At 42.4% G+C, this 16,165-nt stretch overlaps 2 protein-coding genes across 2 annotated transcripts; both read right to left on the bottom strand.

Moving 5' to 3' along the window:
• Positions 1-3,650: 3,650 nt before the first annotated feature.
• LOC149259984 (uncharacterized) lies at positions 3,651-5,230 on the bottom strand. The gene is made up of 2 exons (XM_089456044.1): positions 5,116-5,230; positions 3,651-4,969 (listed from the first exon to the last, which is right to left on the bottom strand). Exons 1-2 carry the CDS (start codon positions 5,228-5,230, stop codon positions 3,651-3,653), a joined length of 1,434 nt encoding a protein of 477 aa, XP_089312170.1.
• A 574-nt stretch (positions 5,231-5,804) lies between these two features.
• Positions 5,805-6,272, bottom strand: LOC149259983 (uncharacterized). The gene has a single exon (XM_089456036.1). It carries the CDS (start codon positions 6,270-6,272, stop codon positions 5,805-5,807), a length of 468 nt encoding a protein of 155 aa, XP_089312162.1.
• Between the last annotated feature and the right edge of the window lie 9,893 nt (positions 6,273-16,165).

Here is a 16,165-nt window from a genome sequence, read left to right as displayed (position 1 = left end):
TGATGACTTTAATATACTTAGCATGTTGTAAATTCATTGTAATAGTAATAAAAAATTATATATTATAAACTCCAATACTTTTTCATTTTGGCTTGTTTATGATGTTTCAAAGGGCCTTGATAGTAAGTTTCATTTAATGTATAATTTTCTTCTTTAGCTTTATGCATAATTTTCACGTGAGCTATCCTGTCCCTTCTGTGGAGAAGTTGATTGTGCACGAGTGGAGAGAAAACACATTTCTCCGCACTCCCACACAATCAACTTCTCTACACTCTCACACGTGAGCAATGCACTAGAAAAAGAAATATTCAAGATTGAATATTAGAAAATTATTCATAATGTTTTCAATTGCAATTATGCTCTATTATATTTAGTGTGCTATGAAATCATTGTTAATACACTAAATTAATAATTGCTTAATATTAATAGTGTATAAATATTTAATAACGATGCAAATATTTTTATTTTTATTTTGTAAGGTTCAGCGAGACTTTATATTAATAGAATACAATAGAATACATGATGCAGAGTGGGAGTCGATGGGACCTCCCTGTGTCTGCCTTTGAACAGCTGAGCTGGTCTAGTCTCTGCTCTCATTCTCTCCTCCTTTTTTTTTTTTTTTTTTTCCTTCGAGTGGATCGCTTGCAGCTTATATAGTTGTCAGTAAATGGATAATTGGAAGAATCAACAGAGCCTGGTATTTGCTAAGTTTGTTGGTCTACCTTGTTTATGGTGTGGCATTTCTTTCTGAGTTCCCCCTCTTCCAGGTCTTGCCAGAGGATGTGATAGTCTTCACTATTGGACTGAACGCCCACATTAGCTATGGTGTCGGCCAACTTATTTGTAGTTCTTCTGACTGCTTGAAAGGTGATGCCTTGTATGTTGCTGAGATGGACTTGCAGATCCTTCAGAATTGCCGAGAGCCTCTAGCTGGGTGTGATCTTGTCCCCTTGCGTGCCGTTTTGAAGTTTCCTCATCATCTTGATGACTATCTCTGAGTCTCCTTCCTCTATCAGGGGTAGGAATTTGTAGTGGTCAGCCAGGGTGATGCCTTTGATGAGAGCAATCAGTTCTCCAAAGTTATTGGTGTTGTTTCCTAGATTGCCATGGTAAATGAGCTGTATGTTCCCCATATGGTCTCTGATTGCTCCGTCGTATCCGGCTTTCCCCGGGTTTTGCTTTGACGTGCCATCGAAGTTTAGTTTGAACGCTGGAAATGGCGGTGTTCCCCATTTGTCCCACTTCATCGCTTGCGTGGTCTGGTTCCTGCCTGTGGGATTGGTTCGGGCTTTGAGTTTGAGGATTTGGACAATCCTTTGATCCTTTGGAGACAGGTTCCCCTCTTGCTGCGTTATGTCCATGGCGTGGATCGTTTCTGTTATTAACTGCCTCGATTTTTCCATTAGCCTATCCACTGTCATCGCAGAATTCTTAAATATTCGAGCATTGCGCTCTTTCCAGAGGATCCAAACCACGGCTCCTGGAATGAGGTTCCATGCCCTGTTGATCAGATTATTGGTGGACATGGTTGATCGCCAATTTCCCAAGGTAAGACAGATCGAGTCTCTGTTTCTGTCGGTTTGCCTGAAGACAAAAGCCATATCATCCCATATCGCGCAGGCTATGGGGCATGTATTGAGAATGTGGTTGATCGTTTCATTATCATTCTTGCAAAGGGCGCATCTGGAGGGTCCGATGAAGCCCTATCGCTGTAGATTGTTCCATGTGAGCGCTCTGTTGTGCATGACCAGCCAGGAGAATAGAGTTATTTTGGGCCAATTGCCTCTGGTCCATAGGGTGTGCCATCTGGGGTCCGGTTGCCAATCTGGTGAAGCAGCGCTGATTCTGTAGGCTTCCTTTAGGTTGAAAGTTCCTTTAGAATTGTTTCCCCATCGCAGGATGTCTTCTCTAGTTGAGGTGAGGATTCTGCGCTGTTCTAGCTGTTGTAGGAGTTGTTCTATGTTTCCATTGTGGTCTTGTGTTGGCCATTGATCTTTGGATAGCCATTTTTGCCAGGCGGTGGTCACTCTTTGTGGTTGCCAGTAATCTGCTACCTTTATTAGCCCTGCCTCTTGCATGTAATTTTTGAGTGTAGTCCAATCTGGTTGGTCCAGAGGAGGGAGTTGCTGCCAAGCATCCTCCCAAAATGAGGCAGTGTTGCCTTGGTGCACTTCCCAGAAGTAGTGCTGCTGAACAAGGTGTCGATTTTCCCATACTTTGTTCCAGATGGGAGAGACTTGAGTGCTGCCTGTGAGCCTGATGAGGTCTTTGTCCTATATTTGATTTGTGTACTTTGCCTTCCACAAGGTGCCCCAAAGGGAATTAGGATTCTCCACCCATCTCCACCATATTTTTGCTACAATAGCCTTGCTTAGGATTTCAGGATCTCTTAGGCCCAGACCTCCTGCGAGCTTTGGTTTGCATATGTCTGTCCACTTGAGGAGGGCCCATTTGTGCTTCTTTGAATCTCCGTTCCAGAGGAAGGACCGCTGGATGTTCCGATTGGATTTGTAGATTGATTTGGGCACAGCAAGGGCTGAGAGCATATAGGCTGGAATTGTTTGAAGCACTGATTTGATCAGTACCAGTCTGATGGCCATGTTTAGCGCTCGATGAGTCCAGCTGCTTAATCTGGATTTCATTTTGTTGAGGAGATCTTCCCAATTTGCAACTTTGGGGGCGTATTCTGAAAGTGGTATGCCGAGGTATTTGGTTGGAAGGGAGTTCCTCTAGATCTTGAGAATTTTGCTAAGATTTCTCTGCACAGGAATAGAAGTGTTGAAGAAAAATAATTTGGATTTAGCTAGCTTGATCTCCATACCTGAGGCTTCTGTGAAGGTACTCAGCACCTTGTTGAAGGTTCGGGCTTCCTTCACTGTGGGGGCTCCCATAAGCATTGTATTGTCGACAAATTGCTGATGCATTACTGTAGGTCCCTAATGCGAGGCTTTGATTCCTTTGAGCTGATTCGTTTGGACCACTTGGGATAGGGATCTTCCGAGGCCCTCTGCCATGATGACAAAGAGAAAAGGTGACAAAGGATCCCCTTGCCGTATGCCTCTGGATGGGCGGAATGGTTGTAAGGGGCCTCCGTTCAACATGATTGAGAAGAATGCTCCTGAGACCATTTCCATTATCCATTTTATCCAAATCTGACTAAAGCCGAAAGCCTTAAGGATTTCTCTGATATATGTCCAACTGATTTTGTCAAAGGCCTTGGAGAGGTCAAGTTGAATGAGCGTGCTCGGGATTTTTTGAGTTTTTATAGAGTGCAGCACCTCCTGGTTGAGAATGATGCTGTCAGTTATCTGTCTTCCTTCAACATATCCAGATTGTTCATGAGAAATGATTGAGGGAAGGATGGGTTTAAGTTTGTTGGCCATCAATTTTGAGAGGATTCTATAGATGACATTGCAAAGTGCTATAGGTCTGAATTTTTCGGGGGAATCAGCATGATCAGATTTGGGGATGAGGGTGAGGAAGGTAGCATTGATGGCTGGCAGCACTCTCTTGGTTCTGTGGAAGTTCTTTATCATATTGAAAAGGTCTGCTTTGATGATGTGCCAGCAGGCTTTGAAGAATTCGATTGTGAAGTCGTCTGGTCCATGGGCATTGTCAGAGGCCATGGTGAAGATGACATCTTCGATCTCCTACTCAGTGAATTCTCTTAAGAGAAGGGAGTTTTGCTCCTCCGTTACTAAGGGGGGAATAGCACTAGTGATTTTGTTGATAGCTTGGGTTCTATCTTGATTAGGATCAGAGAGCAATGACTGAAAGTATAGATTTAGTTCTGATCCTATTTGCTCTCTGGTTGAGACCTTGGCACCATCATCTTTTTTGAGAGATTGAATACGATTGTTGGATCTGTGCTGAATGGTTGATTTATGGAAGAAGCTTGTGTTTCGTTCCCCATGCTTTAGCCACTGCACCCGCAATTTTTGTTTCCATAGCATCTCTTCTTGTCTTAACCTGTCTTCCCATTGATTTTGGAGGTTTGATTCCTGAGCTAGCCTGTCCTCGTTAGGCCCGTCCTTGATCATTGATTGTTGGAGGCTTGCCATTATTTCCTCGAGCTCTTTTTTGGCTTGAAAAATGTTACCAAATATGTTCTTGTTCCAGCATTTGAGATTTGTTTTAATGCTCTTGAGCTTTTGCTGAAATATGTACATAATTTTGTCGCTCTTTACAGAGGTTTGGGTCCACCAACTTTGTATATTCTGCATGAAGGTTGGGTGGTCAATCCAGAATATTTCGAACCTGAAAGGCCAGTTTTGGGGCTTGATCATATTGGTGAAGTGTAGCTGTACTAGCCAGTGATCTGATCCCCCAATGGGCAGGATGTTGGCTTCCATGTCTAGATTCTGGAGAATGATGGATTCCGATATGAGGAACCTATCAAGCCTTGATGCAACCTGTCTATTTCCCCCTTGCTTATTGTTCCATGTGTGTAGACCATTGACTGTGGGAACATCAATGAGTTTAGATTCTGCTATGAAGGTGTTGAAAGCTTCCGCATCTTTATCTAATCTTCTTAGGCCCCCTTTCTTCTCCGCTAGGTTGGTGATCATGTTGAAATCTCCACCTAGGATCCAGTGGTTGGCACCATGGTGATGTCTGATTTTGTTCAAGTCTTCCAGCATCTTGAACTTCTCCTGAATTCGCTGCGGTCCATACACATTGGTGATGCATATCGTTTGTTGTGAGTCTGGCATGTTGAAGATCACTGATAGAGAATGCTTAGTGGATAGAGCATTCTGCAAAAAGAACTTTTTTTTGTTCCAGAATATTAGGAGCCCTCCTGCTTGCCCAATGGCTTCTATGCTTGTGCATTGAAAGCCTTTTGCAAATAGTTTCTTGAGCGTTTCTATGCCATTGGCTGAGAATTTGGATTCTTGTAGTAAGACCAGGTCTGGTGATTGCGTGAAAAGACGGTTTTTAAGGATTCGCCATTTGGAGGTGCCATTTAGCCCTCTAATGTTCCATGTAGTTATCTTCATTAAGAAATCTTCGATGTGGCTAGGACCAAAGCCCTCATCTTTCCTTCATTTATTAGGTGCCTCTCGAGTTCTTGTATTTGTTGCTTTGTCAATTTTCTACCCTGTTTTCTTCCTGGACCTTTCAGCTTGTATTGGTCCAGGTCTAGGTTTGCTTGGATGCCTGTTTGGCTGCTTTCTCCCCATTCCTTTTTCGCTGCATTCTGATTCAGATATTCTAACTGCAAGTATGCCATTTCGATTTTCTCCAAGTGTTCCTAGGGAATGGCATTCACACCCTGTTTGGACCATTGTTCGTTGACCTCCTAGAGATCCAGGTCCCCCAGAATTTCTTCCAGAGGATTGGTAGGAGCGGTTGAGGGCAACCGATTTAGTTGATGTTCTATGCAAGGAGGGGTATGCAGAGGAGCGAAGCTTGTATCGCTGTGGTCTGAGTTGGGTTGCGAGACTTGAAGCTACTGCTTGGTTTGGGGTTAGTCCGAGCTAGGGATGGAGGTGGTTGAAGGGTTGGATAGTTGAGGCTGCCCAGGTGGATCTTGAGCCGGGGGGGGCTTGGGATTTTGGAGAGTTTTCGAATGGATCCTGGTTTCTTAGCACTTCAAAGCTATTTTGATGGGTGAGGATTGGGTTGGGGGGGTTTTTCAAAGGATTTTTCCCTTTCTGCTTTTTTCTCTTCTTGGTAACAGGGATGAAATCTGGTGATGGGTTGTCCGCTTTGTCTGTTTGGGGTTGAGATGGGGGTTGATTTAGGGGGAACCCATGACTAAGATGTCCATGTTGTCAGCATTTCTTGCATCTAAAAGGAATATTTTAATAGTCGATGGCATGCTTCCACTGAATACCTTTGTGGATCAAAGCAATATAACCTAGGAGAGGTCCCGAGACATCCATATAAACACGGATTCTAGCGTAGGCAGTGTATTTACCTTGAGATGTGAGGTCTGAAGTTTTGATGAATATACCCAGCTTGTTCCCGATGGCTTCCAGGATCCGCTCATTCCAATAATCCACCGGCAGGGAGTATAGCCTAAGCCAGACTGGAACTTTTGTGAAGTCTTCTTGCTCTGGAACAAAGTTTGGCTTCCAGTACGTTATGTAGAGTCCTGCCGAGTTGTAGAAGTATGGGCCTCCTTCGAAGGTGCGATCTCTGTCTTCCCTGTGGGTGAAGATGACCGTGAAAAAATTCCTTGCTCCTAACTGTAGTTCATAGTTCCCTTTGGGCTTCCATTTCTGGTTTATCCACCAGCAGAGAGCTTTTTCATTGAGTCTTACTCCCATGAAGTGACAGATTAGGGCATGTTTGCTCATGTGATCTCTGTATTCTTCAATCCATGGGTCTTCGATGATTAATGAGGGAGTTTCCTTCGATATCGGTTTGTAGGGGGATGATCCAGTTGCTCCGTTTTGGTTTGGGAATCTTTTCTAAGCCACAGGTCCATTGGCTGTCGATGCATAGGTTGCCGCTGGCGCTTTGCCTCTGTCCCTGGATCGGGAGGCGGTTGAGGTAAAGGTGGGCTCTGGAGGGAGGCTACCGAAAATGAAGGGGCCGAACGCTGGGGGGGTCGATCCCCCCCCCCCCCCAAGGGTGTTCATTGAGCGCTGCTTCTAGGGTTTGGTTGCAGAGCGTTCATCTCACGATGCAAATATTAGCTTAATGGTAAGACTAACAATTAATGCATCATTAATATTAGTTTAAAGTTGTTATGCATTACAATAATTAATTCAATAAACTATAGCATTAATAGCATTATATTAATGTTATAATCGCATAACTATAATGTTTTTTTTTTCCTGAGGAAAAATCGTAATTTTTCATTAATATAGAAAAATTACATGTAGTAGATGCATGTATGGCATATGCAGTATGTTTCGTCGTAGCCATAAAAAATATATAAGTCTGTACATAATTTACCACGCAAGGTATACTGAAAAGTTCATAAAAAGGATATATACAATGTATAAAAACTAGTACTGATATAAATCACTGCTATATACTGCAAAAAATAGGGCCTAGCGGCCTACTGATAGATCCAATCTATATAGTGACGATGATAGTACTGATAATGTTCATCTCCTTGCTGCTCCTAAATTATCCGCGTCCTCTAGGATGTGCCAAGGACTCCTTGGAAAGTTGGCTAGCAACCGTATTATGTTCCCTATAAATATGTTGACAAGAGATATAATTAAATTGAGCTTTTAAGATCATGATTTCATCCAATATGTTCCTGAGAGAGTGCATATGACATGAAGATATGTTGTTGAACCAATTGATGATGATTTTAGAATCTCCAAATATCTGAATGTGATTGCATGCATGTGTGAGAGAAAAATGGAGGAGATGTCTAAGAGAGATCAATTCTACAAAATTGTTTGTCCCCATCCCTAAACCCATATGAATTTTGTAGAGATGATTTTCAATTTTATGCAATATTATACTCCCCCAACCCCCCCCCCCTCCCCACCCAACAACCCTGTGCTTGTGCTACACCATCAAAAAAAGCTCAAGGTATATTGCGATCAATGATTTCAGGTGATATGACACATCAACAGGGGTGTGATTCTCTTATGTTATTTCATGATATGCAGAAACAATTTTGGCAATGGAAGATGTCCATCAAGAAATTTTATCTCTGAAAATGATCTTATTTCTAGTGAACCAAATAGTCCAACAGATAAGTAGCGGAAGATAGTGGAATTTTTAGTTCAAGGTCTCATCTCTCCAAAGATCCCAAGCTTCTAATACAATGAATTTGTGCCATCTGTAAGTAATGGATAGAGTAGAAAGGACATGTTCCCAAATGTGAAGCATCGTCGGGCATAAAGAAAAAGGTGATCATTTGTTTCCTCTGCTTAATGACAAGGCACGCACCAAGAGGGGTCAAAGAAGGATCATTTCATTAAATTGCCCCCTGTTGGTGTCTTGTTCTGTAAGACATTCCACATGAATAGTTTAGTACGTGGAGGCACTTTTAATTTCCATAGCCTACCCCACCAATCCAATAGCTTAGGTGACCTATGGGAAACATGAATGATGGGATAATTGACCTTGGCGGAATAAGTGCCATGTTCAGCAGGGGCCCAGATGAGTTCATCAACGTCTTGCTTGATATGGACATGTGATTCTGTCAGCGCAGTAATATATCCCTCCCAATCTTGCTGCCATTGAATAGGAATACCCAGGTACTCTGCTGTAGCCCATGCCTATGTAAAAACTGTGTTATTCCTAGGGTCAACAATATGGGCAATCATAATAATATCTTTGTGTTTGAGAAATTGTATGAGACTATGAGGAAGTCGAAACGTGTTTCCACAACGCGTCCAGGGATCGATGCTAATTCGCATTGATAAACCATTGTTAATTCTCCAGTTGATTCCATTCCTGATGGTGGGTATGGTATCTAGAATCACTCGCCAAACCATGGATGACTTATTTTCTTGCCAGGTAGGCAATCGAATCCAATCCATAATTTGATGTGGCTATATGTATTTGTAGTAGATCACTTATGTCCAAAGGCTATGGGAGGTGAGGATAAGTGTTAATTTTAGGTATGTTCTATGCTAGAGCAATTTATTTCAATTTTTTTGCCACATTAGCAATCACATCAACATAAAGTAAACTGCAGATAGAACATAAATATAAATCGCAGAAGACAAACCAAGACAAGAGGACACAAGATGTGGTGGTAGCCAGGGACAAACCCCACAATGTGGGGAAAACTTTGATCAATTATTCTTTTATGTTCTTCAAAGTTCAACAAAGAAAGTGAGAGAGATAGTACATTTACAATAGAAGTCAACACTTTGACTTTTGATATCTGCAGATATCAGTTGAAGACATATTTCTCCAACTGATTCTCTAAGGTGACTCCTTCACCTATCATAGTACTGCATCTCATCCATTTGCCACACCTTACCGTGTAGCACCATGTTGCCCCATCATAGTGCTGGAACTAGATGACTGAGCTACTCTCATCTTCATGCTGCTCATCATGCTACATCTTCCATGGTCTTATTCATCATCAAGCTACCCATGCTCATGATCTCATTCATCATTATGCTGCCCGTGCTCATATCATCATGCATCGTTATGCTGCCCATGCTCATATCATCATGTTGCTTATTATGCTGCCCATGATCTCATACATCATGTTGCCTTCCTTCGGAGACAGATGCTCCGGCTATTTCAACAGTTCCCGGTAGTTCTACCTTTTCTAGCAGTTTTGGCTTTTCTGGAAATTTCGATAATTCCAGCATTTCTAGCACTTCCAGCTTTTCCGGATTTTCCAGCTTTTCCGGTATTTCTGACTTTTCTGGCGTTTCCGGATTTTCCGGTAGTTCCGGCTTTTCCAGCTTTTTCGACAGTTCCGGATTTTCCGGCAATTCCGCCTTTTCCAGCTTTTTCAACTTTTACGGCATTTCCAGCAGTTCCATATTTTCCAACATTTCTAGTTATTCTGGCATTTCCGGCAGTTCCGGCTTTTCCGGCTATTTCTGGCTTTTCCGGCTTTTCTGGCTTTTCCTTAGGATCTCTCCTCCTACTAAAACCCAAAGACAAGTAGAGAGAGGAAGAGATCCAAGTGTGTGTAGAAATGACTTGAAGTCCTCTTCTATTTATACTAAAACATAGAGGTTGAATAGACATGACTGTTGGGCTTCTGAGCGTACATAAGTTTCTGGCCAACTTAACAATTTGTCCATAACATAAATAAATTCATAACTTCATAAATACTTATCGGAATTGGATGATCTTTAGATCAATCCTACACCTCTCAATGAGAGGGATCCAATAAAAATATCAGCTGCCATAAATCATATTACCCACATGGAGTTTGGCCCTAGTTTCCAATTTTAACAATCTCTCTCAACTAGGGAGAACTCCATCTGCTGATCCATATGTCCAACTGTACTATCTCTGCCATCAGTGCCCTGTACTGCACTGCTCTAGTCAGCTCTGCTCAACTCTACTCAGCTCTGCTGGCTCTGCTCTGCTCTGCTCTACTCATCTCTACTGGCTCTGCTCTGCTCAGCTCAGCTCTATTGGCTCTATTAGCTCTACTCTACTCTACTCAGCTCTACTGGCTCTGCTCTGCTTTGCTCAGCTATGCTCAGCTCTGTTGGCTCTGCTCTGCTCTGCTCAACTTTGTTGGCTCTGCTCTGGTCAACTTAACTCTACTGAACCATGAAGAAGAAGAATTGATCTCATACCTTCTCCATTGACCTGAAGTCAGTCTCAGAGTGTGTACCACTAGTCCCAGACCATTCTTAATCGACCCAAAGTCAGCATAATAGTGGGTACCACTCCTACCACTGGTCCCAGACCAGTATCATTGATCCCAGATCAATGAAGGTCACGAGATTGTATCATACCATCCTCCACTGACTCAAAGTCAGTCTCAGTGTGTGTACCACTGGTCCCAAACCAGTCTCAACCGACCCAAAGTCAGCATCATAGTGGGTACCACTCCTACCACTGATCCTAGACCAATATCATTGATCCCAGATCAATGAAGGTCACGAGGATGTATCATACCATCCTCCACTGACTCAAAGTCAGTCTCAGAGTGTGTACCACTAGTCCCAGACCAATCTCAACCGACTCGAAGTCAACGTCATAGTAGGTAAAACTCCTACCACTGGTCCCAGACCAGTCCTCCACTAACCTGAAGTCAGTCTCAGAGTATGTACCACTGGTCCCAGACCAGTCTCAACCGATCGGAAGTCAGCGTCATAGTAGGTACAACTCCTACCACTGGTTCTAGACCAGTATCATTGATCTTGAATCAATGAAGGTCATCCTAGCATAGGGAGTACGGTAGATACAACGATGCGTCCATCAGTATTACTATGGTCCCTATCCTCATTTCCCTACTCATTGATTAGATGAGAGGTACTTCCCATGAGTCCTAGAATGCATGGGTAGGATGCCTCAATAGGAGAACTTAATCAATCCTACACTCACAGGAGAACCAATCATCCTACTACACAATTGCCATGGAGAACACATCATCCAGGCCTCCCAGGAGAACTAATCATCCTGCTACACAGGAGAGCAAATCATCCTGTCCCACAAGAGAGTGAATCATCTTGTCCCAGTGCGCACCACCAGGGGAGGGTGAGTCATCCTGTGGTCATATGTTGCTCCAATAAGAACCGCAAGCCCCCAGAGCTCCCAGAGCTCAATGTATGCAACATGCAAGACCCTTGTACAAGGGTCTCTCAACGACTCCAAGTCGTTCAGGAAATCACAAATTTGATCTTTCCCTCGAGCTCTTACAAAGTGTATCGACCTGTACATCATTTTAATGCGATGGAGCCTTCTTGATCATCAACTTACCATATCCCAAATAAGGCAGTATCTGATGTCTATCTTCTAGAGAAATCGTCAAATATGAGATTCCTCAATAATCGAATCCCACCTCTAGTTGTCACAGAGAATCACAGTGGTATTCATCATGTGTACTCACTGAAGAGTTTCCACAACTAGGCAACTTCATATGAGGTCATACTCATAGTTATGTATTCAGTCTCGATGGTACTTATAACAACCGACTTCTGCTTCCTGCTCATCCATGATATCGAAGAAGAATCCAAAGTGAACGGACACTGAAAAGTGCTCTAGTGATCCTCCACAATGTCTGCCCAGTCAGCATTCGAATAATCATGCAGTTTTCATATTTATGGCAATGTATCTCAATCCATGAGAGATTGTGCCCGGAAGATATCTCGGAAGATTCTTGGCACCAATCTAGTGAGGCTCAACCAAATATGAGTTCACCATGCTAACTGCAAAACATATGTCTGAATCCAACTCCCTCTTACTTCTACAAATGATATGGTTTGCACCTGTCAGAAATAGTTTGTTTGCATAAGGTTCCGGTATGAGAGTTCTATCATCCATAATATTCGGATAATGGTTTGGATTGGTTTCACTCCTAGTGAATCTCAGCTTCATCAAATAGCTATCAATCCTCTCATACTACACCTAGGGTGTTTCGCTTCAAGCCATAGAGGGCTTTCTTCCACCTGTATACATGAGATTCCCATTCATGAATCTCAAACTCCATGGGTTGTTCCAAACCTATGGTCCTGCTACATGACGGGAATGGTCCCCTTGTAAGATTTTCCTTCGGTACATCTCAAACATGTACCTTCATGCTCTTTTTGAATTCAGGCATCTCTATCACCATCTGACTCACAGACCTTTGGTGTTGTGTCAATGGACATGGTCCCCAGTGGACTTCCTGCAACTTGATAAACCCTGAACTCAAAAACATCTTTGAAAAGTCTATTTTCAAACACGTACCTTTCCATCGATGAGTGCCACCCTGAAACCTTTTACTTCCATTTTCGAGATGGACACCAGGTTCTTCTTGTGATCAGGTACGTAAAAGAGATTTTGTAAATGAATCAAGTTACCCTCATTCAATTAAGGGGTAACATTCCCTACACCATTTCTAGGATAGGCGACATTGGCTCCAAGTATAATCCCACGATTATTTCCATCTCTATCAAATTAGAGAGTGCACCCTTCTATCCGATGAAGTGTCGGGGTTCCTTGCTTTCTTTGAAGAGTCGACCATTTCCTTGATGACTTGCATTACCAGTCATTCCTTTGAACATGTCCCTGGAATGATTGTTATCTTCATCAAGCGATGTGTCTCTACCATTCAGAAACTCCTTCGCGTAATGGCCAAACTTATTACAACCAAGGCATCCGCCTTTCCTTCCACCCTTGGATCCGAACATCCCAATGAAGTGATCTTTAGGTAGGCCATCAGAAACTTCCGCTTCGCCATTCTGATAATATTCTCTGCTTCAACTTCACCCTTAGTGAATGAGAAGAGGAATGATGATCCCATTGATCCTTTTGTCCTGTCCCAACTGTCTTTGGTGATTGCTCTTTCACTCTTGCTTAGGCATTATCTTCACCTTAGCTCTCATACCATGTTAATTTTAGGTATGTTCTACGCTAGAGCAAGTTATTTCAATTTCTTTTCCACATTAGCAATCACATTAGCATAAAGTAAACTACATATAGAACATAAATCGTAGAAGACAAGCCAAGAAAAGAGGACACAAGATGTGGTGCTATCCAGGGACAAACCCCACAATGTGGGGAAACCCTTGACCAATTCTTCTTTTATGTTCTTCAAAGTTCAGCAGAGAAAGTGAGAGAGATAGTACATTTACAATAGAAGTCAACAATTTGACTTTTGATATCTACAGAGATCAATTAAAGACATATTTCTTCAACTGATTCTCTAAGGTGACTCCTTCACCTATCATAGTATTGCATCTCGTCCATTTGCCGCACCTTACCGTGTAGCACCATGTTGCTCCATCACAGTGTTGGACCTAGATGACTGAGCTGCTCTCATCTTCATGATGCATCTTCCATGGTCTTATTCATCATCAAGACGCCCATGCTCATGATCGCATTCACCATTATGCTGCCCATGCTCATATCATCATGCATCATTATGCTGACCATGCTCATATCATCATGCTGCTTATTATGTTGCCCATGATCTCATACATCATGTTGCCTTCCTTTGGAGACAGATGCTCCGGTTGTTTTGACAATTCCCGGTAGTTCCAGCTTTTCTGGCAGTTTCATCTTTTCCGACAGTTCTGACAGTTCCGGCATTTCCGGATTTTCTAGATTTTAGGGCTTTTCTGGTGTTTCTGGCTTTTCCAGCAGTTCCGGCAGTTCCGGCTTTTCTGGCAGTTCCAGCTTTTCTGCCTTTTCCAGTAGTTCTGGCTTTTCCATCTTTTCTGGCTTTTCCAAATTTTCTTGCAGTTCCAGCTTTTTTGGATTTTCCAGCTATTCCGGATTTTCTAGCAGTTTTGGCTTTTCTGGCAGTTCCAGCTTTTCTATCTTTCCCAGCTTTTCCAACTATTTCCGACTTTTCCGACTATTTTCGACTTTTCTGGCTTTTCCAGCTTTTCCTTAGGATCTCTCCTCTTACTAAAACCCAAAGACAAGTAGAGAGAGGAAGAGATCTAATTGTGTGTAGAAATGACTTGAAGTCCTCTTCTATTTATACTAAAACGTAGAGGTTGAATAGACATGACTGTTGGGCTTCTGAGCCTACATAAGTTGTTGGCTGACTTAACAATTTTTCCATAACATTCATAACTTCATAAATACTTATTGGAATCAGATGATCTTTAGATCAATCCTACACCTCTCAATGAGAGGGATCCAATAAAAATATCAGTTGCCATAAATAATATGACCCACATGGAGTTTGGCCCTAGTTGCCAATTTTAACAATAAGCCATCCCATCTTTGTAGCTAGTGCATGAGCAAAGGACGATAGGTCTTTCAATCCCCAACCACCCCATTTCTTTGGAATTGCAATGAGTTTCCAGCCCAACCAGGCAAAATGTTTTCCCTACCTATAACCATTCAAAAGGAACCTGCAACATAGTTTTTGAATCTGGGATAGAATTCCTTTAGGAATCCATGCTAGAGACATCCAATATACAAGCATAGCCTCCAATACTATTTTAATAAGCACCAATCGACCTTGCCCTGGAGAGGAATCTGTGATTCCAATTTAGCAAACGTTTTTCGATCTTGACCACAAGCCATATCTAGTCAACAATCTTCTAGCAGTGTGGCTTGATCTAGAACCCAAGATATTTGAGTCCATCATCTAGTTGATGGCTCTGGAAAGGAAATTTCTGATGTGCAACTTGAGCTTCCTGTGGGGTGCAGGCTGATAGGGTGATAGTGGATTTTAGTTGATTAGGTTCCATACCTATGGCCGAAGAGAAGAGCAGTAATATGTCATAGAATGTAGTGGTGTCCTGAATGCCTCCATTGAGAAAGATGAGCACATCATCGACGAAGAGGAGGTGAGTGAGAATACATTGGTCTATTATATTTAGTCCATGTAATCGAACCTCTCATTTGGACGAGGCTATTAGTCTGCTAATTCTCTCCATGACTAGTAGAAAGAGGAGCAAGGAGAGGGGGCAACCTTGTTTGAGTCCACGTTTTGCATGAAAAAAGTTGGAAGCAGATCCATTTATCAGGACACTGAAAGAGACAGTAGTGATGCAACACATAACCCAATTAATGAAGGGAGGAGGAAAGCCCAGATGGGTGAGAAGCATTTTGAGATAGAGCCAGCTTACTCGATCAAAAGCTTTGGATAGGTCAATTTTGAGAATGGCACCTTTAAGCTTTTTTGTTTTAATGGAGTGGAGGGCTTCCTGTGTAGTGTCGATAGCCTCATGAATTTGTATATTATGGAGGAAAGAAAATTATTTCGAAGAAATATGACATGATAGAATAGGCTTAAGTCTATTGGAAATAATTTTGGCAATGATCTTGTAAAGACAGTTGCAGAGAGAAATAGGTCTGAAATCATTGAAAGATGTAGGGGAGTCAGTTTTGGGGATGAGGGTGATAAAGGTGGAGTTGATGGCCTCATACATTCTCCCTGAAATCCTGTAGTCCTCCACCACCTTTAGAAGATCCTGTCCAATAGTATCATAAAAGGCTAGATAAAACTCAATAGTCCATCCATCTGGCCCTGGACTTTTATCTTTTTTGAACCATTTTAGTGTGCTTTCCAATTCTCCCATCGTGACAGGATTTGTAAGCTCCTCTGCCTCTTCTGGATCAACAAACCGAGGGAAGAGACCAGCAATCCAAACTATTTCAGCAAGGGTGGCACTAGGGGGAGCCTTGAAAAGCTTCTGGAAATGTGAGTTGCCCAAGTGTGCCAGCTGATTAAATGATGTTGCGAGATGACCATCCTCAGATGGCATGTGCCAGATGGTGTTGCTAACTTTCCTTCCCTTTGCATAATTATGGAAAAACTTTGTATTCTCATCTCCAACCTGAAGCCAAATAGCCCGACTTCGAAGGTGCCATGTTTCTTCTCGATCTTTAAGGATTTTGGATATCTGAGTCTCCAGGTCAATAATATTTGATTTAGCCTCCACAGATGTAAATCCTTGCCCCTTCTCATCCAGGAGATAAGCTAGATTGGACTCAATGGTAATGATAGTCTATTCATCCCAGTATCTTTTGTCTTTTTCCCATTTAATAAATAATCTCTTAATTTCTTGTAGGTTATGACAGAAACCATCAGCAATGGATCTCCCCAATGAAGGTGGATTAGAGCGCAAGAAATCCGTGACCAGATTGATGT

The sequence above is a fragment of the Pinus tabuliformis genome, chromosome 6 (assembly GCF_031772625.1).
Source record: "Pinus tabuliformis cultivar Carrire ecotype Pingquan chromosome 6, CPIR1, whole genome shotgun sequence".
Classification (NCBI taxonomy): Eukaryota; Viridiplantae; Streptophyta; class Pinopsida; order Pinales; family Pinaceae; genus Pinus; species Pinus tabuliformis.
Note: the sequence above shows the minus strand (reverse complement) of the source record. Positions and strands in the feature narration are given on the sequence as shown.

What these genes read in the sequence shown, in the direction of transcription:
- LOC149259984 (XM_089456044.1), bottom strand. Translation starts at nt 5,230, where the DNA reads ATGGCATACTTGCAGTTAGAATATCTGAATCAGAATGCAGCGAAAAAG. An exon ending in GGACCAATACAAGCTGAAAG is followed by an intron (nt 4,970 to 5,115) that starts GTCCAGGAAGAA and finishes GGAACATTAGAG; the next exon opens with GGCTAAATGGCACCTCCAAA.
- LOC149259983 (XM_089456036.1), bottom strand. Translation starts at nt 6,272, where the DNA reads ATGGGAGTAAGACTCAATGAAAAAGCTCTCTGCTGGTGGATAAACCAG.